The sequence below is a fragment of the Eulemur rufifrons genome, chromosome 5, assembly GCF_041146395.1.
Source record: "Eulemur rufifrons isolate Redbay chromosome 5, OSU_ERuf_1, whole genome shotgun sequence".
NCBI lineage: Eukaryota > Metazoa > Chordata > Mammalia > Primates > Lemuridae > Eulemur > Eulemur rufifrons.
Genome location: NC_090987.1, coordinates 44,343,162 through 44,368,364, shown reverse-complemented (window position 1 = coordinate 44,368,364; position 25,203 = coordinate 44,343,162). Strand labels below are relative to the sequence as shown.

Here is a 25,203-nt window from a genome sequence, read left to right as displayed (position 1 = left end):
GCGGCGCCCGTTGACTCTTAGAGAAGGAGATTCCCGCCCCCCCATGAAAGGGCCGTCTTTCGTGACCACTGTTTAGATGGGTGCTGTTTTCATGATAAGAATCCAGGAAGGCGGCGTGCACTTTTCTGAGAAGGGAAGCAGTGAGGTAGGAGGTAGTGGTTGCTGAGTGTGGGTGCAGTGGGGTCCAAGGATCGCGCTAGCGCGGCTGCCGCCAGAATTCGGGTTTCGGGTTTGACTGCTTGCAGGGTCTCACCGTCCTCTGGTGGTGGCTGCCTGCGAGAAGCAAGGAAGAATCCGAGTGGTTGGGGGTCGCGAGGGCATGGATGTGAAGAAGAGAATCAGCAGGGGTGCACTAAGCGCTGTAGATTGCTAAAATAGGATTTCTCCGCTTCTCTGAGTTTGAACCCAGAGACAGGCTCTGCCCAATACCTGGAGAGGGTGGGGGTGGGAGAGGAGCTCAGAGCTTCAGAAAGTCTGGATACTTGGGTCTTGTAGCAATTGTGCCATTAACTAGGGTTGTAATTTTTGGGCAAGTCACCTTTTTTCTCTGAGTTTCAGTATTCCCATCTAAATTTCTAGCTCTCACTAGCCATTGCAGAGCCTCCTCACCTCACTTGGTAACTATGAAGGGGCAGGGATGGGTGGGGGACCAAGGTTCACCCTGGATCACCGTCACCAATAGCAGCAATTAGCATTTACTCCAGCAGTTGGCTTTGCCTCAGGCACTGTGCACCGCACTTGATGTGAATCATCTCCTTTAATTACCTAAACTGCCTTCTGAGAGATTTCATAAAAAATAACTTTGAAGCTCACTGAGATCAAACAACGTGTCGATGGTCATGTTGCTAATACATAATCTGTAGAAAGAACAAACTATTTTCCTTCTACTTTCATACCAGCAGTCAACACAGAAGACCTCTGTGACCTCTGGTCACTGAGAAGTGTATGGAGAATTTCTCCCGCTCAACAAGCAATCAAGCATTTCCTGGATTCTGAAGCAGTGGACACCAGCTAGGTGTCTCTAATTTAATACTGACACTGTCTACCTTGAGATAGTGTCAGTTATCACAGCATCATTGTATAGGCATGATTGATTAAATCATTGGCCATTGGTGGTCAACTGAACTTTCAGCCCCTCTTCTCACCCTGGAGGAGGGTTATAGGAGCTGTGAGCCAGGAACTGTAGATGAAAGCCAAAATTTGTGTGTGTGTATCTCACAATGTCACACATAGAGTTGGATATTTGAATCTAAATGCTATTATTGTTAATTGTGCTATTAAGCACTCATTTATTTCTTATTCTGTCCCCTCATAAGTTCTCCACTACGCTAGATTTAGAAAGTAATATCCAGAACTGGAAACCATCTTTTGAAAACAAAAGTTCTGAAAAACCTAGATATCTGAGGAGTACTGTTCAGAATCAATTACAGATCTGGACCTGTAACCTTGCAGTTTAGCTAGAGTTTAATGATTCTGATGTGCTGTTAAAATTGCATTTGTCCAGGTGTGGTGGCTCATGCCTATAGTCTCAGCTATTTGAGAGGCTAAGGCAGAAGGATCACTTGAGCCCAGGAGTTTGAGGCTGCCTTGAACTATGATTGTGCCATTGCACTGCAGCCTGGATGACAGAGCAGGAGCCTGTCTCAAAAAGGAGGAAAAATTGCATTTGCGTTGACTAGACCAATCTTTTCTTTTTACCCTATTCCTCCATTGGTAGCAGTGATTAAGTACCGCAATGATACTGGAGAATGGGCTGACTTACTACAGAAAATTTGAAAAAACAAGCACTGACCTGATAACAACTCCACCTGAAATTCTGTGACCCTTTCTAGATAGGTTTATCTCATTTAAAAGGTTGAATTCTCATGGGTAATTTAATATTCTTTGCTTTGATAGGACACTTTCAGCTTTTAAGGATTCAGTGACTTCCTGACTTGGAGGATGTGGACTTGGTGGCTACATCCTAGGACCAAAGCAAGGAGTTGTCAAGAGCCTAGGAAAACAGGAGGATCAAATTGGGATTCCAGAAATCAGATCAGGTTTTAACCCCTTTTGGCCAAGTTGGCTGAAAATTTGAATGATCAACTCTGAAATTAAAAGAAGTTTATATTAAAATGTTGTAATTTTTCTTAGAACTTCTCTATTAACATATGTGTGTTAAATTCTCTTCAGTGTACATGAGAGGTTTATATATTTGCACATCAGATTTATCTGTGTGTATGAAATATATGTTTATTAAAATTCAGGACATTTGAGAATCTGATCTGGAAAGTTGGGTTTTACTTCTACTCCCTAATTCTCAGAGACTTTTTTAAAGCAGAATAATGTCTGTAGTACAACAGTTGTCACCTGGGTGGTTACTGGATCATCTTTCTTTTATTAACAAGATAAACTATCAATTTCACCAGCATGATGAGCCTTGTTGCAGTAAAAATGAGCCCACTTCTTCTGTCCACTCTGATTCCTTTCAAGTGGATTCTGTATCCTCTTTTGGAGCCTGTGCTACATTTGTTTCTTCTGACTTTACCACCAAGCCAAAGAACGATGATGGAGAAGATTATGAAACATTCACGCAAAAATATGTTTTTCGACCTGAACTGTTTGATGTTACCAAACCTCATATAACTCCAGCTGTTCACAAAGAATGCCAGCATAGTAATGAAAAGGAAGATCTAACGAATGGTGTTAAAAAAGAAATCTCCGATTCTATTATTGGGAAGGTAGAAAGTTTTAAGAAATATTTATTTTTCTATAGAAAACATAAATGAAGGCCGGGCGCGGTGGCTCACGCCTGTAATCCTAGCACTCTGGGAGGCCGAGGCGGGTGGATCGCTCGAGGTCAGGAGTTCGAGACCAGCCTGAGCAAGAGCGAGACCCTGTCTCTACTAAAAATAGAAAGAAATTATATGGACAGCTAAAAATCTATATAGAAAAAATTAGCCGGGCATGGTGGCGCATGCCTGTAGTCCCAGCTACTCGGGAGGCTGAGGCAGTAGGATCGCTTAAGCCAAGGAGTTTGAGGTTGCTGTGAGCTAAGCTGACGCCACGGCACTCACTGTAGCCTGGGCAACAAAGTGAGACTCTGTCTCAACAAAAAAAAAAAAAAAAAAAAAGAAAACATAAATGAGATCTATCATTTCAATATCTCAACTATGTTGTGATTTATTGGGTGTAAAGAAGAATCAATAAAACATAAGAAGACTTTAGCATATACGGAATAACTTTTACCTTTTACCTAATATTCTACCATTCTTAGAATACCAAATTGCATAGTATTTCAAAAAATAAGCAAAGTTGGCCCTGAAATGAATGTCCTATAAATTAAACAAAGAAAATAAGTCCACATAGCAAAAACACCTTTTTGGCTTAGGCATTTGTAGTAATTAAATTTACACCTGTTTTTGCTAAAAAAAAAAAAAAAAAGTTTCTCTGTAAAATTTCTAAGCAGTAAATGTTTTTCTTAGAGATTTTTAGAGAACTAACCCTTGGAGATAGCTCATATAATGAAAGCTTGGAAGAATGGTGATTTTTTGAAAAGTTTCTAATGAGAAAAATAGAAAGCTACTGTACAACATGTATGTTTATAAAGTATATATACTTGTACATACACACTGGTGCAATCTTTTAGTAAAGTTTTGAGAATGCCATACAGGACCAAATTAATTATGCTTTGATACTTTTTGTGTCTTTCAGGATTTTAGAGTTGATTATACAAAGTCCTCTTCAAATAGATTATATCAGCATTTTCTTTGTTAGTGATAGGATTAATGTTCATTACTCAACAAATGTTTAGCTCTTTCCATGTGCTATTGTACATAGAGTGATGAAACAAGATAATCACAGTCTTTGCCCTTGTGGATCTTATAACTGAGTTGAGGAGAAAGATTAAATAACAAAGCATATTGAGAATTAGAATAAGGAAAGTAATAAAGATAATTTATTACATTGTTATAGGTACCCAAAGTAGAGCTTTTAATATTCTTGTGATTTTTTCTCTTGTACAAATTTTTTTTCTCTTTGAACAAATATTTATTGGTTATCTGCTATGTGGTAGGCACAGTAAAGAAAATATACAGTGTTGTCTGGTATCTCAGTAAAATAGTATATAGGTAATACATTATAAGTAATTCAGACAAATAAGCGTTTGTAAAGGAACTTTGCAGTTTACAGAATATGGCCATTAATTTTAATGTTTAGTCTCTTAAGTTAGGTAAATTTCTTATTTTCATATGGAAAAATGTAAGTGAACATATGTAATAAATGTTACCATGACAAAAATTACCTTGTTTCTGATATGCTAAAGCAAATTTTACAATTAGCTTAATCTTAAGTACATTTATTTATTCAGCCAACAAATATTTATTGTTAGCCTGCTAGGACTTTGACACCGTGTGTAAGCACTGGGGTTTCAGGAATAAAAAGTACAAAGTCCTTGCTCTATATCGCAGTATTACATGTTCTTTTCTAGGGAGTGGTTTTATATAGAACAGTGTTAATATATCAGATTTGTACCTAACCCTCAGATTAATCATAAAGAGCTTTTAAAAGTACATTGGAATTTCTTTTGATGGCAGCACATGGATCCTTCCTTTCCTCAGCAGTGACGTAGAGAATAATTATAGCATACATATGAACTGATAGGTGACACTGGTGACTATTCATGCAGTATCACAGTGTCCTTATATTCCATGGGTGCTGGTGCTACACTTTATCATGTAGAACTAGTTCTTATTAATAGCAGATAAAGCTGAGATGAACTTTCATCACCCTTTTTTTTTTTTTTTTACTTTGGGAATGCTTGTCTCCTTAGTCTATACCCTTTGTTTCAATTTGGACCTCAGTAGACAATTATTACCTTTTTTTTTTTGAAACAGAGTCTCGGTTTGTTGCTCAGGCTAGAGTGAGTGCCATGGTGTCAGCCTAGCTCACAGCAACCTCAGACTCCTGGGCTTAAGTGATCCTACTGCCTCAGCCTCCCAAGTAGCTGGGACTACAGGCATGTGCCACCATGCCCAGCTAATTTTTTCTCTATATATTTTTAGTTGGCCAGGTAATTTCTTTCTATTTTTAGTAGAGACAGGATCCCACTCTTGCTCAAGCTGGTCTCGAACTCCTGACCTCGAGTGATCCTCCCGCCTCGGCCTCCCAGAGTGCTAGGATTACAGGCGTGAGCCACCGTGTCCGGCCAATTATTACCTTTTAAAGTCTGAGATATACAATATGGATAATGTGATTTTAAAAAGTAATATATTTCAAAATATCAATATTGTGATGGCGACATAACTTTTCCCCTGTAATTTATTTACCCTTTAGAAACGTAAAAGATGTGTTGTTTTCAATCAAGGTGAATTGGATGCTATGGAATACCATACAAAGGTAGGTGTAAAATGATTGATCACATTGGAAGATTAATGTGACATGGTAAATAGAAAATAAATAGTAAGTGTAAATAAAGATGTTCTTCAAAATCAAGCAATCATTTTGGTTAGGGTTAGAATTTAATAGTGATTTATTATTACTTTTATGGTAATGAACAGTTTAAATCAGTTTTTGTTGACACAATTTATACTACTAGTAGTTGAAATATTTAACATAAGTAAATTTATATTGGTTAACTTTAGATGTTTTAGAAATTATAAAAGCCTATTGTCCAAAGGAAAAAAAAAATATTCAGATAATGGCAGAAGAAAGCATGAGTAATGTGAAGGATATATTTATAGAACTGAGAGATAAATGAGATCTAAGGGTTAAACAAATGACAGGAAACAGTACACAAATATTTTAAGCTTAACTCTGTGGAGTACCTTTGATTGAAACAGGAAATTTGGGCTTAGAATTTGGCTTAGGAGGGACGATAATTTCAATTTTGGACAGATTGAATTATTCTGATGGTAGGACAGTGGATTCCTTTCTTTTCTTTTTTTTTTTTTTTTATTGTGGTAGAATATACCTAACATAAAATTTTCCATTTTAACCATTTTTAGGTATACAGTTCTGGCATTAAGTACTTCACACTGTTGTACCATCATCACCACTGTCCATCTCTAGAACTTTTTCATCATCCCAAACTGAAACTCTACCCATTAAACACTAACTTCCCCTTTCTCCACCCCCTTGTAACCATTATTCTACTTTCTATGAATTTGCCTATTCTAGGTACCTCACATAAGAGAAATCATATAATATTTGTCCTTTTGTGTCTGGGTTATTTTACTTAGCATACTCTCTTCAAGGTTCGTTCATCCATGTTGTAGCATATATCAGAATTTTCTTCCTTTTTAGGACTGAAAAATATAACATTGTATGTAAATACCACATTGTGTTTATCCATTTGTTTATGGACAATAGGGTTGTTTTTACCTTTTGGCTGTTGGGAAAAATGCTCCTCATGCATTATAGTTTTCTTCTCTAGAAGCTTGAATTGGTTTTTTTTAAATAGCTTCATGTCTCTTCTTAACATATTCACTTTTTTCTTTATGTTTTTGGACATATGAATATGGTATAATAAGTGCCTTAATATCCTTGTCTAATTTTTCCCTAATATTTTTAAATGGGCTGCAAGTAAACCCACGTAAACTTTTCTACTAGTAGTATCATCTGTGTCATTACTGTGTTTTTCTATTGCATGATTTTCCCTTTTATAATGTATTCTATTTTTCTGCTTCTTTACATTCCTGGTAATTTTAAATTTTTTGTAAATTGTTTCAATTTTAACTTTTTGAGTACTGGATATTTTCATATACCTTTAAATATTCTTGAGCTCTGTTCTCAGAAAAAGTTCCTTCAAAACTGGTTGATCCTTTTGAGACTTTTTTTTTCCATTTATAATTACAGTAATCCTTTAATATTTTTCTTATTAAAAGAAAAAAAATCCAAATCATTACAACATGAGAGGGAAAAGTTCTATATCTTGACACAAGTAGTGGTTACATGGATATACACACAGTAGTCCTTGAGTCATATGCTTATGACTTGTACACTTTGTAAATTATATGTCAAACAATCTAAAAACAAACAAGAGAGCAGTGTGCCTCACTGTAAGAGACAACAAAAGCAAGATATATTGGCATCTTTATTTTAAAAAAAAAGTCCATCTGATACAGAGTTGCTTGAAATAAATCCTTATAGATACAGTGTTTTTAGAAACAATTAAATGAATAAACCTTAGTTGTTAGCTCCCAGGGAACAACAGAGGTCAATCTGTTCTCAGGGTTTTACAAAGTTACAAGAGCAAGTGTTCAGTGCATATTTTGTGGAAACTCCTACTGCAATAATGAAAACTACAAAAGGAGAACAGCTCCTTTTTGGTAATTCAACAAGAATATAAGGAATTAGATTAGAATTCTAACTCAGTTTAGTAATATGGTATAATTATTTGTAATCCACAAGTATTGATTCTTTTCCCCATAATATTGTATTTCAAATGTGTGACTTTAAAAGAAAATGTACCTTGCAGCCTTCTTGCTTTAAGAGAAATAATTTTGGTAATTGTGCAGGGACTAGAACAGAATATCAGTTTTACAGATATAAGGAGGCAAGACTTATAGGAAACCAAGAAAGGAAAGAGCAAGATTGAAATTATTAAAATCAGTACAATAAGGTGAACATCCAGATTTGGAATGGTGTTCATTAATAGACAATGTGAATTAACAAGTGCCTGACTCACAAACTTCTACAAAACGAAGCTTAGATAACACTAATTTAGCTTAATCAAGTAACTTACATAGATCAAAATTATATCAGAAAAGTTTTATGAAACGTTATTTATTTATTTATTTTTTAAATTATGGAACGCTTCACGAATTTGCGTGTCATCCTTGCGCAGGGGCCATGCTAATCTTCTCTGTATCGTTTCAATTTTAGTATATGTGCTGCCGAAGCGAGCATGAAAGTTTATTTTTTATTCCTCAGTTAGGCTATTACCATCCTTTAGGATTTACATTCTCAGGAAAGTTTTGACCTATCAGATTGAGAGAAACACATCACAGGGAGAGGGATAAAGCAAATGTGGTAAAGTGTTACACGTTGGGGCATGTGGGCAGAGCGTATCTGTAAGCTTAGGACTAGAGCAGACTTTGGTCTAGAGCTATTTTTTTTTCCCCGACTACTAAGCCAATACCCTTCTGAGTGGTCTACCTGATGCCCTGTGAATGATGAGGTTTTCCATTTTGGCTGGTGTGAGCCCTGGGTGTTGTTTCCTCTGGTCATTTCATCTGGTTCTTTCCTTGACTTTGGTAGTTTCATCACATGCATGTACTGATCACTACTCAGCTGGAGACTTGAGTGGACCCTCTGCAGTTCTCAAGAGCTCTTGATGCCCTCTCCTCTCTGGCACTGTGCCCTGCAAACTCTAGCTGCCTTAGCCTTTCCAGGCCCCCAGGTCCCTCTCCTTAACTCAGAGAGACTGTTGGACTCTGCATGTGCTGCTGCCTGGGAACTTTCTCAAGGTAGTAAGCTGGAATAATCTTTTGTTTCTTCTATTTAGGGACCACTGTTTTTTTTTACTGCATGACATCTAAAGTCTGAAAGTCTTTTTTTTAAAAAACACATTTAGTATATTTTATATCATTTCAGTTGAAAGGATTAATCTGAGTGGAACATGGCTTTTATTATTATAGTTATATTTTTGTAAAACTTTGTTTACATGTTAATTTTACAGTTACTTTTTTCTTTTTTATAATTCAAGCTATATTATATAAAATAAAAGGTATATTCATTTTAAAATTAGGTCACTAGAAAAATCTAAGATTAAATGTTGTGATTTAAACTTAATTCTCTTAATAGATTAGAAATTTCATTTTCTTTTAGAGACATTCAGATTATCAAATTCATCTTATAAATTGTTTCAGGATATATTTTCCTATATATATTATTTGGTTACTTATTGGTTTTTTTTCCCCTAAGTACAGTATATGACTTTCAATGGTTATTTAATTGTCAGTGAATTTGTGAGGTTTGTTTCATTCAACAATTAGGAAACAGCAGTTCTAAGGTATACTTGCACATTCTTATCCATTCATCGTAGTACAAATTATTTTACTGTAAGCATCAAGAATGTTGATTTCGATCTATAAATTCAAGTATTCAAAGCATATATAAATTTTATTATTTAGAAAATTGTTCTAATGTCAGTGATGTTTTAATGTACTTTAAATAAATTCTCTTACAGATCAGAGAGCTGATTTTGGATGGATCTTTACAATTAATCCACGAAGGTCTCAAAAGTGGTTTTCTTTATCCACTTTCTGAAAAACAGGACAAGTGTAGTAAGCCTGTTACTTTACCACTTGATACTTGCAATTTGTCAGAATTATGTGAAATGGCAAAGCACTTGCCTTCTGAGAATGAAATGGAACTTCAGACCTTACAATTGATGAAAGATGATACGTCTGTTACAGAGCAGGATTTATTTTCACGGGTTGTTGAAAATAACTCTAGTTTTACAAAAACGATTACTTTAATGGGACAGAAATACCTGCTGCCACCAAAAAGCAGTTTTCTTTTGTCTGACATTTCTTGTATGCAACCACTTCTGAACTGTAAGTAATTATTGTGTTTATTATTAGAAAAATAATCCTCAAAAGTTAGGGGGCTAGTCTGAATTTTGAATAATGGTCAACATTTATGAGGATGGGGTACACACTTTTCTCAGTGTTATTTTTCCATTAAGTTCAATTTTAAAATGCTGACATTTGCTTTTTTAAAAAAAATTGAATTTTTTTTTTTTTTTTTTTTTTTTTTTTGAGACAAAGTCTCACTTTGTTGCCTGGGCTAGAGTGCCATGGTGTCAGCCTAGCTCACAGCAACCTCAAACTCCTGGGCTCAAGCAATCGTTCTGCCTCAGCCTCCCCAGTAGCTGAGACTACAGGCATGTGCCACCATGCCTGGCTAATTTTTTTTTCTATATATTTTTAGTTGTCCATATAATTTCTTTCTATTTTTAGTAGAGACGAGGCCTCGCTCTTGCTCAGGCTGGTCTCGAACTCCTGACCTTGAGCGATCCTCCCGCCTTGGCCTCCCAGAGTGCTAGGATTACAGGTGTGAGCCACCGCACCCGGCCAAAAAATTGAATTCTTATTATGACTAAAGGGTCACAAACTAGTTCCTAAGAGAGCAAATACAGTTACTTCTCTATACTTAGGAATTCAGTATACAGTTGTATTTAACCAAAGGACTTTAACTTTTCATGGCAAAGTATAATAGAAACACTTCAGTTATGAATACCAATTCCCAAATCATTTCCTAGCCTTTTAGGTTATGTTTTAAGCTAATGTTCCAAGAGTTCATTGTCTAAAATTTCTTAAAAGATTTTTCTGTATAAAGCTAAAAAATTTAGATACTGAAATCCACAATCACATTTGAATTTAGATTCAAACGTATTTGAATTTAGATTCTGAAGCTTATTTAACTGTGAGTTTTTGGGCTATTCACATTACAAAACTGAGCCTCAGTTACCTAATCTATAAAAATGGATAAATATTTACTTTTCCTAATCTATAAAATGATAATATCTATTAATACTTCTTAGGGTCATTTTGAGGATTAAATGATATAATCTCTATCAGGTTCTTAACTCAGTGATTTACAAGTTTTTCATAAATTATAACTATTATAATATTCTAAGGGACGTGGTAGGTAAGAGGTATATTGACCAAATTGAATATAATCTGCTGTTTATTGTTATTTGGACATTTTATAGCAAAATTTTAAGTTACTGAGAAACTCCTACGTAGCTGACTAATGAAAGCTTCCTTTAATTGCCATCAAGCCGTCTTACACATGAGCGATTATCCATGTTGCAGTCTCATAAATTTTTTAGAGTAAATGACAGGATAACAAATTAATGAGAAAACCATGCTATGCATGAACATTTTGTTCTATTCTTTTTGATTTTTGTCACTCTAATAGTTTAAAAAGTGTCACCGCCTTATTTTAATTTGTATTCTTTTGATTACTTATGGGAGTGTACATTTTTAAAAACATACCTATGTTTATAAAAGGGGGAGAAAGGGCAGCTCTTCTTTATAGTGAAATTCCAGTTAATAAAGGTGAATGGAATGTTGGAACTAAAAAATTTCCATTTGATGAACACCATAGTAATAATTGGATGTCAAAATAGTGGATGAAAAGATGAAACATAGGATATTTTCATGGTCTTAGAGTATCTCCCCACGAGATTCTTGTTAATTATAAGAGAAAAACTGGAGAAACTTGGCAGACAACTTTTTAACCAAGTGATGTCAGTCTCTAACTAGTAATGGGACTTTTAGACATCCTGTACCTCCTGATGTGTTCCTCTGATAGGACATGGCAGGCAATGCATTGATGATGCTCTTGCCAAAAGTAAATAACCTAAATTTAAGTCACGAGGAAATAACAAACCCAAATTGAGGGACATTCTAGAAAATAATGGGCTAATAGCTTTTAAAAGTGTCAAAATAATAAAAGACAAAGAAATACTGAAGAACTTACCCAGATTGGAGGAGATTTAGGAGAGATTGCACCTAAATGCAATGTGTGATCCTGGTTTTGATCCTGGATCAGAAAGAAGGACATTCGTAGATAATTGGGGAAGTTTTATTTATGGTCAATATGTCAGTTATAAGACTGAAATTCTTTAAAAATAAAAAGTTTAAAAAAAATGACCTAGGTTTGATAGGATCATATTAATATGGCTGCCAAGACCAACATGGAATTTATACATCATATGTCCAGCCCAGTGAGCTATAGTCATCTGCAGGTAGTCTCTGCAAAAATTGTAACAGGTGAAATTATGTTAAAATTCCATAAATCCCTAAATTATAAGGGAAATCTCTAATTTTTTTAGATATATTATTCTATTTGAATAAATGCTATAAATCCTTTTGTCGCATTCAATCATATTTGTGTCTGTAGTGAAAGCACTTCAGTTTTGAAGAACATGTTTAGTTTTTACAGTGATTACAAACAGAAGGTATTTTTGAAATTATGTCTTTGTTTTTAGGTAGGAAAACATTTGATGTAATTGTGATAGATCCACCATGGCAGAACAAATCAGTTAAAAGAAGTAACAGGTGAGTAGAAATGAATTATCTATTAGAAGTGCTTTCTAAAAACTATAGTCCTTTGTACATTGTAGTTTAATGTACTATTGGCATTACTTTGTGATACAGGTTAGCTGAAACTACTAAAATGCTTTAAATAGTTTTTAAATTTTAATTTCTTTAGATAATTCTCTTGAACTGGAACTATATATAGGCATAAGAATGTCAAGAATAATATATTTATTAATTGCCTGAATCAGTTCAGAGTTGTTTCTGTAACATCAAAGAACAATATTTTTGCCACCTTTGATATCAAATTCTAAAATCTTAGGGTGATTAGTTCAATTAGTTACTAAGATGCTATTTCCTTTAAATAGTTAAAAATTTTTTTCCTTCTAGTTCTGATGAATGTCCTCAGTTACATTTCCTCTCTTCAATTTTCTAGACTGAACAATTCCTATTTCCTTGACTTAAATGTCATATGAAATTTCTTCCTCTCCACAGCCATCCTCAGCTTCCTCATGCTTCCTGTTTATGTTATGTCAATAGGATTTGTTTCTTTTGAAGTTGTAAGAATCATACAAAGAATTGATGTATCTGTTCTCTCTCTCTCTCTGTGTAAATGTCTATATATAATTTTTTTCTAAATTACTTGAATATGAGTTAATTAAGAGAAAGGGTAAGTTACTCTTAAATATTTCAGTGTGTATTTCCTAAAAACAAAGGTATTGTCTCACATAATCATAATGTAATTATCAAAATAGGTAATCAACACTGATAAAATACTCTTATTGATACAGTACTATTACCTAGACCTTATTTAGGTTTCACTAATTGTCCCAGAAATGTCCTTTGTAGCAAATAAAATCATTTGTTTATGAGAAATGCTAGTCTACTAGAAGAGCACTGGTCCAGAAGGCAGGAAACTTGAGTATTTGAAATCTGAATTCTTTTGCTCATTTATTTGTTTGAGAAATATTTATTTATTATTCCTGACATCAAGCAGTTGTTATGTGTTAGAGCTAGACTTCAATGTTTGTTGCATTTGGCCACTGGGAGGCTATTTACTTTTTTCAGAGCAGGTATAGTTGTAGAAGTCTCGCTGGAGTCAACTGAAGAATAAGATAAAAGGAGAGAAAGTAGAAAGACTAAGTGCATACCGGTTCCTAACATAGTTGTAGGTGGAAGGAGACCAGATTGAGGGAATGTCTCCCTTCTTTTCTCTTCTCTCTTTTTCTTTCCTCTCCCCTTCCCTCTCTCTTTCTTCTTCCTTCTTCTCCCGCCCTCCTTCTCTCTCTTATTTCTTCTTTTCAAATGGGATAGTATAAGCATATTTATAGGTTGATGGTAAAGAGCTGCTAGAGGGATTGAAAATATAGAAGGAGGGGCATAATTGGCATTACAAGATACTAGTATACGGGAGTGAGAGAATACAACTGAAGGGGTGAGCTTTAATAGGTGAAGTCATGCCGTTTCCTTTAAGAGGAAGTGTGTGGAAATAGGTAAGGAAAGGTGTATAAAGGAGGGGAGAGAGCGTTGGATAGTTGAAGGAACCTGGTGGCCTTTAGTTTTACTGATGTTTGAGTTAACTTCATCTGCCAAGAGTGACTTTGGACAAGTGACTGAAAAGTGATGAGGGTTTCTAGTACTTGATCAAGGATAAGTAAAATAATTGATGAATAATTTTGAAAGCTTGAGAATGGATTTAATAAACTTTAAGTGACCCAATTCTTTTATTCTGAATTTTCTCTATCTGATTTCCCCATATGAATACATTGAATTAAATTGTGATATTGATTGAAGATTGGAGGTTTGCAAGAACTGTGAGGCTGAAGGGTAAAGGGGGATGGGAGTTGAGGGGTGCTCTTTAGAAGATAGTGAAGTGATTGGTAGTCTATGGGGAAGAGGAATAAATGTGGTCAGGAAGAAACTGACAGACTCAGTAAAGTGGAGGGATGGGGCTCTGAATGCTTTGATAAGGTCAAAAAACAGGTGAGGCATAGTAGGTTATAGCCAGAGATTCATGTTTATGGTTTCAGAGAGGGAGCAAATGCGAATGATGACAAAGGCAGGTTACGGCATTGAAGTAGATTGTTGAAGTGGTACGAATGCAGTTTTATTTGTTTAGGTGAATAACTGAGGTACTCACATTATATGGATTGTGTTTTGAAAGTGGAGACAGGGTCCAGCTGTTGCCTGGGCTAGAGTGCAGTGGTGTCATCATAGGTTACTGCAACCTCAAACTTCTGGGCTCTTGTGGTCCTCCTGCCTCAGCAATATTTGCTTGATTTGAATGGGAGAAAAACATATTGTAAATAGTAAAATTCCTGAAATGTAATGCATTTGGAAGTGATAAAAAAAAATGCAGCCTGCCGATTTTATACTAGTAAAAGAAAAATGAAACTATTTCTGACTTGTGTGTAATAATGTGTCCACTGGGTGTCACTGTGGCCTCATATTTAGCTACACAAATGACTAACTATAGGAGCTTTGTATTTGTGGTCAATGTTATACAGGTCTTCTCCCTGCTTAGTTTTCTTTTTTGCAGTGAATTTTGCTCATATTTTTTCTGTTTATTTTTAGGTACAGTTATTTATCACCACTGCAAATAAAGCAAATACCTATTCCTAAACTGGCTGCTCCAAACTGTCTTATTGTTACTTGGGTGACCAATAGACAGAAGCACCTACGTTTTGTAAAGGAAGAGCTTTATCCTTCTTGGTCTGTGGAGATAGTTGCCGAATGGCACTGGGTAAAAGTAAGTTCAGAAGTTAGCTTATTTAAAAAAAAAAAGAAATGAAGTTAACTTATTTGTTAATATAGCATGACATATAAGTCACATAAAGGTAGCATCTACTTTTTAATGCTCAACATGTCACTGCTCTACTCCTCAACATGAGCTAATTCAAACTTTTGCTTTGCTGCTAAACACTTTTATCTTCTTCTTCTCAAGGCTTTTACTTGTTTCTTTTGTGTCTTTTTGTAGTAGGGTCCCAAACTGCTGGCCTTGGGAAATAAGTCAGGGAGATATCAGAATGAAAGTTTACAAAGCTTTGATGTCTATTGTTTAAAAAACAACAAACAAAAACTTTTGGGAATCTATTCATTACCAAACATAGAAGTAATCTTACTCTTTGTCTTTTCCCCCTGTATATACCACAATTTCAGTTACTCTTTGTGACTTCTTTCCTTTTTTTTTTTTTTTTGAGACAGAGTCTCACTCTGTTGCCCAGACTAGAGTGAGTGCCATGGCGTCAGCCTAGCTCACAGCAACCTCAAACTCCTGAGCTTAAGGGATCCTCCTGTCTCAGCCTCCCGAGTAGCTGGGACTACAGGCATGCACCACCATGCCCAGCTAATTTTTTCTATATATATTTTTAGCTGTCCATATAATTTCTTTCTATTTTTAGTAGAGATGGGGTCTCGCTCTTGCTCAGGCTGGTCTCGAACTCCTGAGCTCAAACGATCCGCCCACCTCGGCCTCCAGAGTGCTAGGATTACAGGCGTGAGCCACCGCGCCTGGCCCGACTTCTTTCCTTTTTTTGCTATTTTGTTGGGGATGAGGGCAGAGAATAGCAAAGTAACCCATTTTAGAGGGGGTGGGAAGATGCCAGAACCAAGAACTTTTTATGTTCTAAATCTTAACTTAGGTCCTCAGTGCCTTATGTGCTGCTGGGCCTAGTTTTGAAAGAAATGATTCCAACTCTAGGGTTGGTTGAATGATCTTTAATACTTCTGTATGCTGTAAGAATACCTAAAAATACAGAAAAATAAGGCATCCGTTCTGAGTTCATTGGGCTCCCTTTTAAAGATACATTGACTATTTAGATGAATTCTACAAAAGCCCTCCTGAATTCTAGAAAGATAAACCAGGTTGTCATTTCAGTGCTTAATATTTACATAGCTGGCATATTCATTTTAGACACAGTAGAGTTGTACTTTCATGGGCTTTGCGTATACTTTTTAATCTACTGGAATATTTTCTAAAAACTGTGTACAGTAGTCCCCCCTTATCCAGGGGGGATACATTCCAAGACCCCCTGTGGATGCCTGACGCTACATCTACAGGATATAGATGCATCTATAACTATAGGATAGTACCAAAGCACCAAACCCTATATATACTATGTTTTTTCCTATACATACAGACCTATGAGAAAGTTTATCAGTTAGGCACAGAAAGGGATTAACAGTAATAATTAATAATAAAATAGAACAATTATAAAAAATACACTATAGTGAAAGTTATGTGAATATAGTCTCACTCTTCCTCAAAATATCTTATTGTACTGTACTCACCAATTTTCAGACCATGGTCGACTGTGGGTAATTGACACTGCAGAAAGTAAAGCTGTGGATAAGGGAGGAATTACTGTATATGGTTTATTTTTACCTATTTTATGAGACTTGACAAACACATATTTAGATATATCTTCATTTTCATGATATACTTTGGTTTTAGTTTTGGTTGATTTGTTATAGGGCCATGGCAGGAACATAACAACCCATTCCATCTTGCCCGTTATGGTAGTTCTTTTACAGTCAGAGACTGGGGCCAAAGTCAGGAAGAGGTTACCTTCTGAAATCAAACCCAGTAAAATGTTAATACCTAAAAACTAAGACTATTCATCTTAGTAATCAGTTCTAAGAGAGATGGTATGATAAAACAGAGTTTAAAACAACAATATAATATATTAAATGAAGCATTTATTATGTAATTACACACATTGTTATAACAGGAGGAGTACTCTGCATGGCATATAAAGGCTGTGCAAAGAACAAGAATTTGCTGGTATTTATACAACGGTGTGTGTAAGAGATGCTGTGTCCGATTGGCCCTAGAGGAGATAAAAGGACTGTCTGATTACTGATTTGGTTGTTTAGGTGCATTGGTATAGGGTAAAGTTTCCATAGATACTAGATATAAATATTTTGACAGTGAAAATAAATATCCCTATGGTAAATTAATGAAGTGATATTATAAATTATGTTTTGGGTTTGATTAGCGTAAATGAGTCTTTGAGAGTATGGGCATGCCAGGGTGAAATGATATAATAAAATTGAATTTCTGAACTTATTAAATATAATACCAAGTGCTAATGTCTGGACCAGGTATTGTCTATCTTACCAACCACCCAGCTTCTTTCCTTATTAATTTTAGCTTTGACGGTATTTAATGATACAATTTCCTATAACAAAAGGAAAGTGCATTTTTATGATCTATTAATACGTAGTCATGTTGCCAGTAATCAGTAAATGTTATTTGAATGAATTAATAAATGCATTACTGTTGACATGGTTACCAGGAATAAATTTTAATGAAAAGCAGAGATTGTTTATGTGCAAAATGAAATAGTTATATTTGAAATATTTATATAATGTATTTTTAAATCTCTTATAGAAACGTTGTGCAATATGGTAGCCACATATGGCTCTTCAGCCTTAAAATGTGGCTAGTCCAAATCGAGATGTGCTATTAAGTATAAAGTACACATTGGGTTTCAGACAGAGTACAAAACAAAGAATGTAACATGTCTCAACAACTTTTTTGAATTGATTACGTATTGAAATGGTAGTATTTTGGATATGTTAGATTAAATCAAATTTGTAATTAAAGTTAATTTCACTGTATTCTTTTTCCTTTTTTTTAAATGATTCTGCTAGAAAATTTAAAATTACATGTGTGGCTCACATTATATTTTTATTGAACAGAACTAGCCTGGGGGTTTAATTTCTTTTTGTGTGTGTGTGGAAACTATAGAGTGATGGGGAAAAATAACCCTTTTTTGTTGGCCCCTTCCTATCAGATCACCAATTCAGGAGAGTTTGTGTTCCCATTAGATTCTCCACACAAAAAGCCTTATGAAGGTCTTATACTGGGCAGAGTTCAAGAAAAAACTGCTTTACCATTAAGGTAGGCAAGGTGATTTTTCAAAATTACATAAATATATTAATTTTAGGCTTTTAAAAATCATTAGCATAATAATTATTGATTTCCCTTAATTTTTATATTTTTGAAAATCTGAAACTGGTCCAGAGCAGAAAAGAATGAATGGTATGGTACATGAAATTTTATATTATCTTTTGTTTTATCTAGTGTATAATTGTCATTATTGTAAAAGAGGAAATGACAGGAAATGTCTCAATACTTAAATTGTTAATTTCCTTCATTGATTCTATTCTTAAATTTGCTTTAAAATCAGATACAATTTGAAGGAGAAAAAAAATCAATGCAACTGTACCATATATATTAATATAAAAAATTGTTTTTTTAAAATGTGGTTTACCTTTTTGTTCTGTTTTAATTAGGAATGCAGATATAAAAGTGCTCCCCATTCCAGACCACAAATTAATTGTCAGTGTGCCCTGTATTCTTCACTCACATAAGCCACCACTTGCTGGTATGTCTATAAAATAGAATTATCACTTTTGTCAAAATTGAAAAAGGATTGAATTTAGTATTTGAATGGTCTACAGATTTGGAAATTAAATCAGATGTGTGTTGTTTTCATTCATATGCTAAAATTTTATAGTAGAATTTACAAAGAATTTATGAAATAGAGAATGGTTAGTTTTATGTTACCCCAGCTTCTCCTGTTACACCATTTTGCAGGTTCCCCTGATTGTCGGCTGCTTCCCCATCACTGGCCTTGACAGATGAATGCTCTTGGGGCATCTGAGGGTGTAGTTCAGCGAGGGGCTTTATTTTACTACTAGGGCAGTAAATCTCTTGCTTGTTCTAAAACCAGGAGCTCAGAATAGGAGTCAGAGAAATGGTTAGAATCCCCTTGATATCTGGCAGACGTAAAGGGAATTGTTATGTTTTTTAAGAGGTAGTATTGTTTTTGTGAAACATTGAAAGGTAATTGCTGCAGCCTGCAATTCTCACCAGTCTTAATGCCTTCCTTCGTATAACATTTATCAATCAATGAAACTAAGCAGCGAGGGATAGTGGAGAATTTGGCTTTGGAAATTGATTAACATGAGTTTGAATCCCAAGTTACTTGAATCTTTTTCTACCTCAAAGTCCTCATTTAAAAAAGGAATAGTGATATTTAATCTTTGAGAGTTGTGAAAATGAGTTATATTTAAAATTCTGTAGCATGTAGTAGCAGTTCAGTAAATGCTAAATTTTTCAAATCACAGTTTAAAAACACAGAATGTAAGTGTTTGAGAACTTGATATTCAAAGTTTACTTTTCAAAGAATTTCTTTAGGAATACATATTTTATTAATTTGGTAATTCCTGCTTTTAAAAAAACCCACCAAAACTCCTTCAAGCTGTCACTCAGGAAAACTGTAGGCTTATGTTATTTTGCAGAATATGGGATAGTTCATGAGCTAAGATATGTAGGAAAGTGAACACAAATTCCCAAGAGAATTTTTATTTCTGGCATTCAGGATTTCTGTTATTTTAATTGCTTATGCAGAAGGGTCTTTGTAGTATTACTTCATTTGAGAAATGTGGTTTCTCAAGTGTATACCTGATGATTTGTTCTTTGACTTAGAGGAATTCTCAGTCAGTAATCTCTATACTTTGTAACTTTTACAGTTTGGACAGACATAGATTCTTTAATGTATCAATATATGACTTAAATGAAAAGTGAGACTGCACCGTTGTTTGAGGAAAAAAAATTATGTTTTGCACTAGTTATACTTGATTGTGTATGTATTCCTCTCATTTGAATTATCTTTATCATTTGGTGAGTAACAAAGCTTGATTTAGTGTTTGTCTCAGGCCTTATTTTACTTAAAAAAAAATCCAAAAGCTAAGACCTTAAACTTTTCATTCTCAACTGATAGTTAACTATTTGTAAATTCCTTTTAAATAGAATAAAATTATATTTAAAGATTAGTCTCAGGAGAAGGGGTTTAAAATAGTGAGTAAAAATTAGTCTTGCTGTAAAGTATTACAGTGTGTATCTTTGACATGCAGTTCTGCAACATTCCCAGTAGAGAGCAGCACAGATACATTTTTAGGATTGAGAACGGTTGAAAACAAAAGTTAGATTTGGGGGGAAAAGTCTGAATGACTCTCTCTGTATAAACCTTATGTTTTGGTTAAGTAGTGATAGGAAATATTTGTAATACTTTATTTTTGAGTTCATGTTACTATGTATATTTTGGGTATAGAGCAGTGCAAATTAAAGCCATCAGAAAGCAGATTTCTATGGTATATTTTACTCTGAAGTCATAGCTTTAGGGATTTGTGTAATATCCTATATATAATGCTTAGAACTTTTACATTTAAATGTTCTTAAACTGTTTTATGCAAATCCATAAAATTAAATGTTTTCCCTTTTGCATCTAGAAACACCCAGATTTTTTCTTTTAAAAGTTTAATTTGCCATTTCTTCTGCAAAATGTTAAAAAAGAGACCACATTGATAGCATATTCCGTTTAAAAATGATACATTTACTCTATTTAAGTTTGAAAATTTTCTAATGTAGATTGAAAGATAAGGCATTAATAGCTGTGATTTACAACCTAACGTTATAAATGTATATTAAGTTCAAAGGTAGGAAAATTATGAAATAAAACTATTTGAATCAAGATTTTGGCTTTAATATTTTAGAGGAATTTCCACTCCTTATTACTGCTTTACTACTAAGAGTTTCTATCTGAAGAATGAAATATATTTGACAAGATTCCATGTACTGATGTGGGGGCCAGTTTTCCCCTACCCCCATCCCATGCTTCCAGAACAAAAGGGGGCTGGCTGGCTGTGCATAGATTGTGTCTTCTCCATTGTTACAGTGTGTTTTACTCGCTCCAGATGCTATGTGATTGTCTAAGTATATGTATGTCATACTCATGTTTAAATTTATACATTTATTTTTAAGTTGATATTTAAAATTCATAAGACTATTACTTACATTTCTATTAATTTGCCTTTATTTCTTTTGCCTTATTTTGAAATAAAACAAATATAGTTAACATTATAAAAACATTATTTAATTTCTAGTTTTTTTTAACTAGAAGGAAAAAGAACCATGCAAAAATGTATTATATTGAGAAGACAGAATGGTAGTAAATGGGTTTAGAATGTATGTATTTTTCTGCTCCATCCAAGTACCTGGCTATCTTTTTCTATTACACTGTGAACTCTTATAAAGCATGGATATTCTGCTTCCTTTGTTAAGTGCCATAGCACTGATTATAGTGGGTGCTCAGAAGAGTAAACAATTTTGAATGGCTGACTCCACTTTCAAGTTCCAAAATAGGGTTGCTAAGATCTTTGTGCCAAGAAACTCAACAAACTAAGCAAAAACAAACAAAATCTTATTTCGGTATAATCTTAGACCACATTACAAGTGAATCGAGACTGGTTAAGTTCAGGGGGAGAAAATGGAAAAGTGATATAGGGTTATTGTCTTTTAAGACTCTAGGGAAATCTTTCTCTTTCAAGTTTAATAGTATTTAATTTATATACTTATGAAAGGACTAGAAATCTTCATGCCAGCATCTGCTAGAAGCTGTCAAAGCCTGCATTTGAGTTCAGTTGAATTATAGACAATGAAAACTTTGAATTCTTCTTTGATTTTTTGCTCAACAGGACCAGTACTTTCAGGCAAATGCAGTATTTTGCTATGAGAGCAATGGAAGAACATGATGAAACCTAAAATGTTTGATATGTTGCCTTTTAAACCTAACCCATATCAAGTATGCCTAAGGAACCCTTATTATTCCTAAAGGGAATTCGATACATTTCTTCCAAGTTCAATCTTACATAGCACTTATGAACTATATTTTACCTTTTCTAGTGACTTCTTTGAATTATTATTTTCATATCCAATTCTTATTTATGTATGTGGTTACTATAGCTAACCAGCAACATGATCAAGGTTAAATTGATTTAAATATTTATCATCTAGCTGAGCATGTGCTTTAAAGAAAAAAAGTATATGGTATTCTTTTCTTTCTTTTAAAGGTATAAATCACAGCTGTTTAGCCAACATGTATATGAGATACCTTTCCCCAACAAATATAATTTTTAATAGTTATTAATATATTGAAGAATATAGGGAATACTTAACTATAGAAATAAAATGATGAAATTTTAGGTAAAGAAGGATCTATAATTGTTTTTTTTTTTTTTTAAGAGACAGGGTCCTGCTCTGTCACCCAGGCTGGAGTGCAGTGGCCCAATCATAGCCCATTGCAGCCTCCAACTCCAGGGTTCAGGAGATCCTCCCACCTCAACCTCCCCAATAGCTGGGACTATAGGACTGTGCCACCACTCCTGGCTAATTTAAAAATTTTTTTTGTAGGGATGGGAGTCTCGCTATGTTGCCTAGGGTGGTCTAGAACTTCTGGCCTCAAGCAATCCTCCTGCCTCAGCCTCCCAAAGTGCTAGGATTACAAGCATGAGCCAACCGTGCCCAGCCAGGACCTATAATTTGAACATGAAGAAATCTTAGTACTACCAACTACTGAGAGGGCTAGTTATCTGTTAGTTATTTGTTCTGAATATTTCTATCTACATTACTACTCTTTTACGAAAGTGCATGTTGCAAAGAGACATATTTTATCTTAGTTTTTTAAATGGGTTGTCTTTGTATTTCTTTAGAGTTCTTTTTCATGCATGGATTATATTTATTAAAAAATGAATTAAGTTAGTACTCAGGAGATATGTCAGCAATATTGGAAAACTGAAAAGTCGCCTAGGTGGGTGTTAAAATCCTCATTTCTCGTCTACAAACAAAAACCAATAAATCAGGGCTACTGAAAATTCTGATGGTATTGTTCCCAATCTCAAGGGGCCTTATTTCAAATGGCTTTCTAATGATAAATGTTAAAGCTTGTGATGAAATCCTTGAAATTAATTTGCTGTCTTTTTTTTTTTAATGAAACATCCTTTCTTTTCTGCTCTTAACTGTTAAAAGAAAATCGATTCCTTTCTTAATAATAATTTTTGTTGTTTTTTCTCTTTTTTGGACAGAGGTTCTAAAAGACTACATCAAGCCAGATGGGGAATGTTTGGAATTGTTTGCTCGAAATTTACAGCCGGGTTGGACTAGTTGGGGCAATGAAGTTCTCAAATTTCAGCACGTGGATTATTTTGTTGCTCTGGAGTCTGAAAGCCGTTAATATTATCCTAATTCAAGTAGTGGTTTTTTCAGTGTTTCCTTACCCCTTCTTCCTTCATTCTAATTCATTTTTCCTTTTGTTACCAACCAATATGCTCAGAGATGTTAATAGGAGTTGGTTTTTCAGTAAAGCGACCAGAAGTGACTAGCCTTCATGTAATTTTGAGATGAATTTTACTTTCGTTGCACCAATATTCTACATTATTCTAGACTCTCTACAAATAAAGAGATGAACAGAAAGATGGCAAGACTATGCTATTGAAAAAGTTCAGAAAGCATACACTGTGGAACAGAGGTCATAATCCTGCCTATGGATGTGTTTTATTTGGCCCATATTGTGGTATAAAAAAATCTGAACCATCATTCTAAAAATTGGGAAATTTTACATAAAAGTCCAGATTTCTACTTCTCTTTAAACATCAGAAGCTCTGGCTCTACTGAGGCCCGTGTTCTTTCCTGGCCTCAGTCTGCAAGACCTAGTTGTGGTGGCTCACATGGGAGGAGCCTCGTGCTCTCCACTTTGCCACAGTACCTCTTCCTCCATGCTGCTTTCTTACAAGATCTACCTGTAGATATGACCCGAATTTGCAACCTCTGGTGCACTGTTGCATTCTGGAAAACCCATTCAGAGGCCTGCCAACTACTGCATTAGTACTGTGTTAGTATCGGTACTAAGTTTACGCAACATTTTTGGAGCGTCTTAAATTGCATTTGTGGTCACTTTTCAAGCACTTCTTAGTTTTGCTTGTTTTTCTAGAAGAAAATTAAAAGATATTTCTTATAAAAATGTCAGAAAGTAAACCCTGCTTATGATTGTAAAGTAAGTATTTATATTTATAGATTTTCTACAAATAAATATTTGTTTACCAAATAAAATATTTTGACTGAAATGATTCTTTGAAAAGCATGTTAATTTATTATGTATTACCTTTTAAAAATTGAGGTATAATTTTCACATAATAAAATTCTTCAATTTTCAGTGTAGAGTTTAATGAGTTTTGAAAACATGTATACAGTTGTCTGTCTACCATTATGATCATGATTTAGAACATTTCATCCACCCCCAAAACTTCTCATGTGTCCCTTTGAAATCAATCCCCTCCTCCCGTCTGTGGCCCCTGGCAAACAGTGATTTGGTTTCTATCATTAGTTTTGCTGTTCTGGAGTTTCATATAAATGGAATCATGCAATGTGTAATCTATTGTGTCTAACTGGTTTCACTTACCATGTTGAAAAAAGTATTTATACTATTTACAGATTATCTAAAAATATTTATCTATTGAGTAAAATATTAGACCGAAATGATTCTTTGGCAAGCTTGCCAATTTAATTACTGATTTTTGTCAAAGAAAAATATGTTATTTTTGAAGTTTGTTCATCTTTTTGAGTGTTTATGGTATCAGAGGCTTATTCTAACTTGTTATTTAAAAGGTATTAAACTTGAAGCAAACTTTTCACAATTTCATTTTGAAATTCTTTTGAGCTCCTTGTGGTATTTATAGTATATATAGTTTGTGGAAACATTTTATCCTTGCCAAGTTTTTGGACGTTTGCATCATAAATACTGGTGCTATTTTCTCTAAAGAGAGAAAGAGAGAATTTTTATTCAGTGAGTCTGGTATTCAAGTAGCAGGAGTTCTAGTCTTAGCTCTGCTCCTAAGTGGTACGACCTCTGGTCCTTGTTTATAACATCAATTTAATAATTGGGCTCTTTTTTGAACAAACGATGATTCTACAACATAACAATAATGTCCCTTGTGACAACAAAATTGAAGGACTATGAACATTGAACCTTGACTTTATTACCACTCAGTTTTAGCCAGGTGACCTGATGAACTTACATATTACAAGATGTTTTCAGAGATTTCTATATTACCTCTATAACTTGTAAGAATTTTGTGTTTTTTTCCTGTCATATTCTTTTTACAGGTTTAAGGTCTTTAGTATTGGTAGTAATGCTTGAGCAAAGGGACAGAGCTAACATTTTTTGAGCTGTGTGCTACTCTGTGCTATGCTTTTTACATATTTTATTGCATTTAATCCTTGCACAGTCCTGGGAGATAGATACCATCTTCATTTAATAATTGATTA

The 25,203-nt window shown here is 34.4% G+C and overlaps 1 protein-coding gene and 1 non-coding gene across 4 annotated transcripts; one reads left to right on the top strand and one right to left on the bottom strand.

Annotated features, from left to right (window-relative positions):
• Positions 1–51: 51 nt before the first annotated feature.
• METTL4 (methyltransferase 4, N6-adenosine) lies at positions 52–24,569 on the top strand. 3 transcript variants are annotated; one of them, XM_069468211.1, is made up of 9 exons: positions 52–145; positions 1,897–2,720; positions 5,314–5,376; positions 9,170–9,539; positions 11,984–12,053; positions 14,607–14,781; positions 17,831–17,937; positions 18,333–18,424; positions 22,965–23,884. In XM_069468211.1, exons 2-9 carry the CDS (start codon positions 2,325–2,327, stop codon positions 23,111–23,113), a joined length of 1,422 nt encoding a protein of 473 aa, XP_069324312.1. In that variant the 5' UTR covers positions 52–145; positions 1,897–2,324; the 3' UTR covers positions 23,114–23,884. The 3 variants fall into 3 exon arrangements, with proteins under 3 accessions (XP_069324312.1, XP_069324311.1, XP_069324313.1); XM_069468210.1 differs by lacking the exon at positions 52–145 and having other exon boundaries at positions 1,895–2,720; positions 22,965–24,569; XM_069468212.1 differs by lacking the exons at positions 52–145; positions 18,333–18,424 and having other exon boundaries at positions 1,895–2,720; positions 22,965–24,569.
• LOC138383586 (U6 spliceosomal RNA) lies at positions 7,781–7,887 on the bottom strand. Its single transcript, XR_011233641.1, has one exon. It is a non-coding gene; the product is annotated as a U6 spliceosomal RNA (small nuclear RNA).
• Positions 24,570–25,203: the final 634 nt, after the last annotated feature.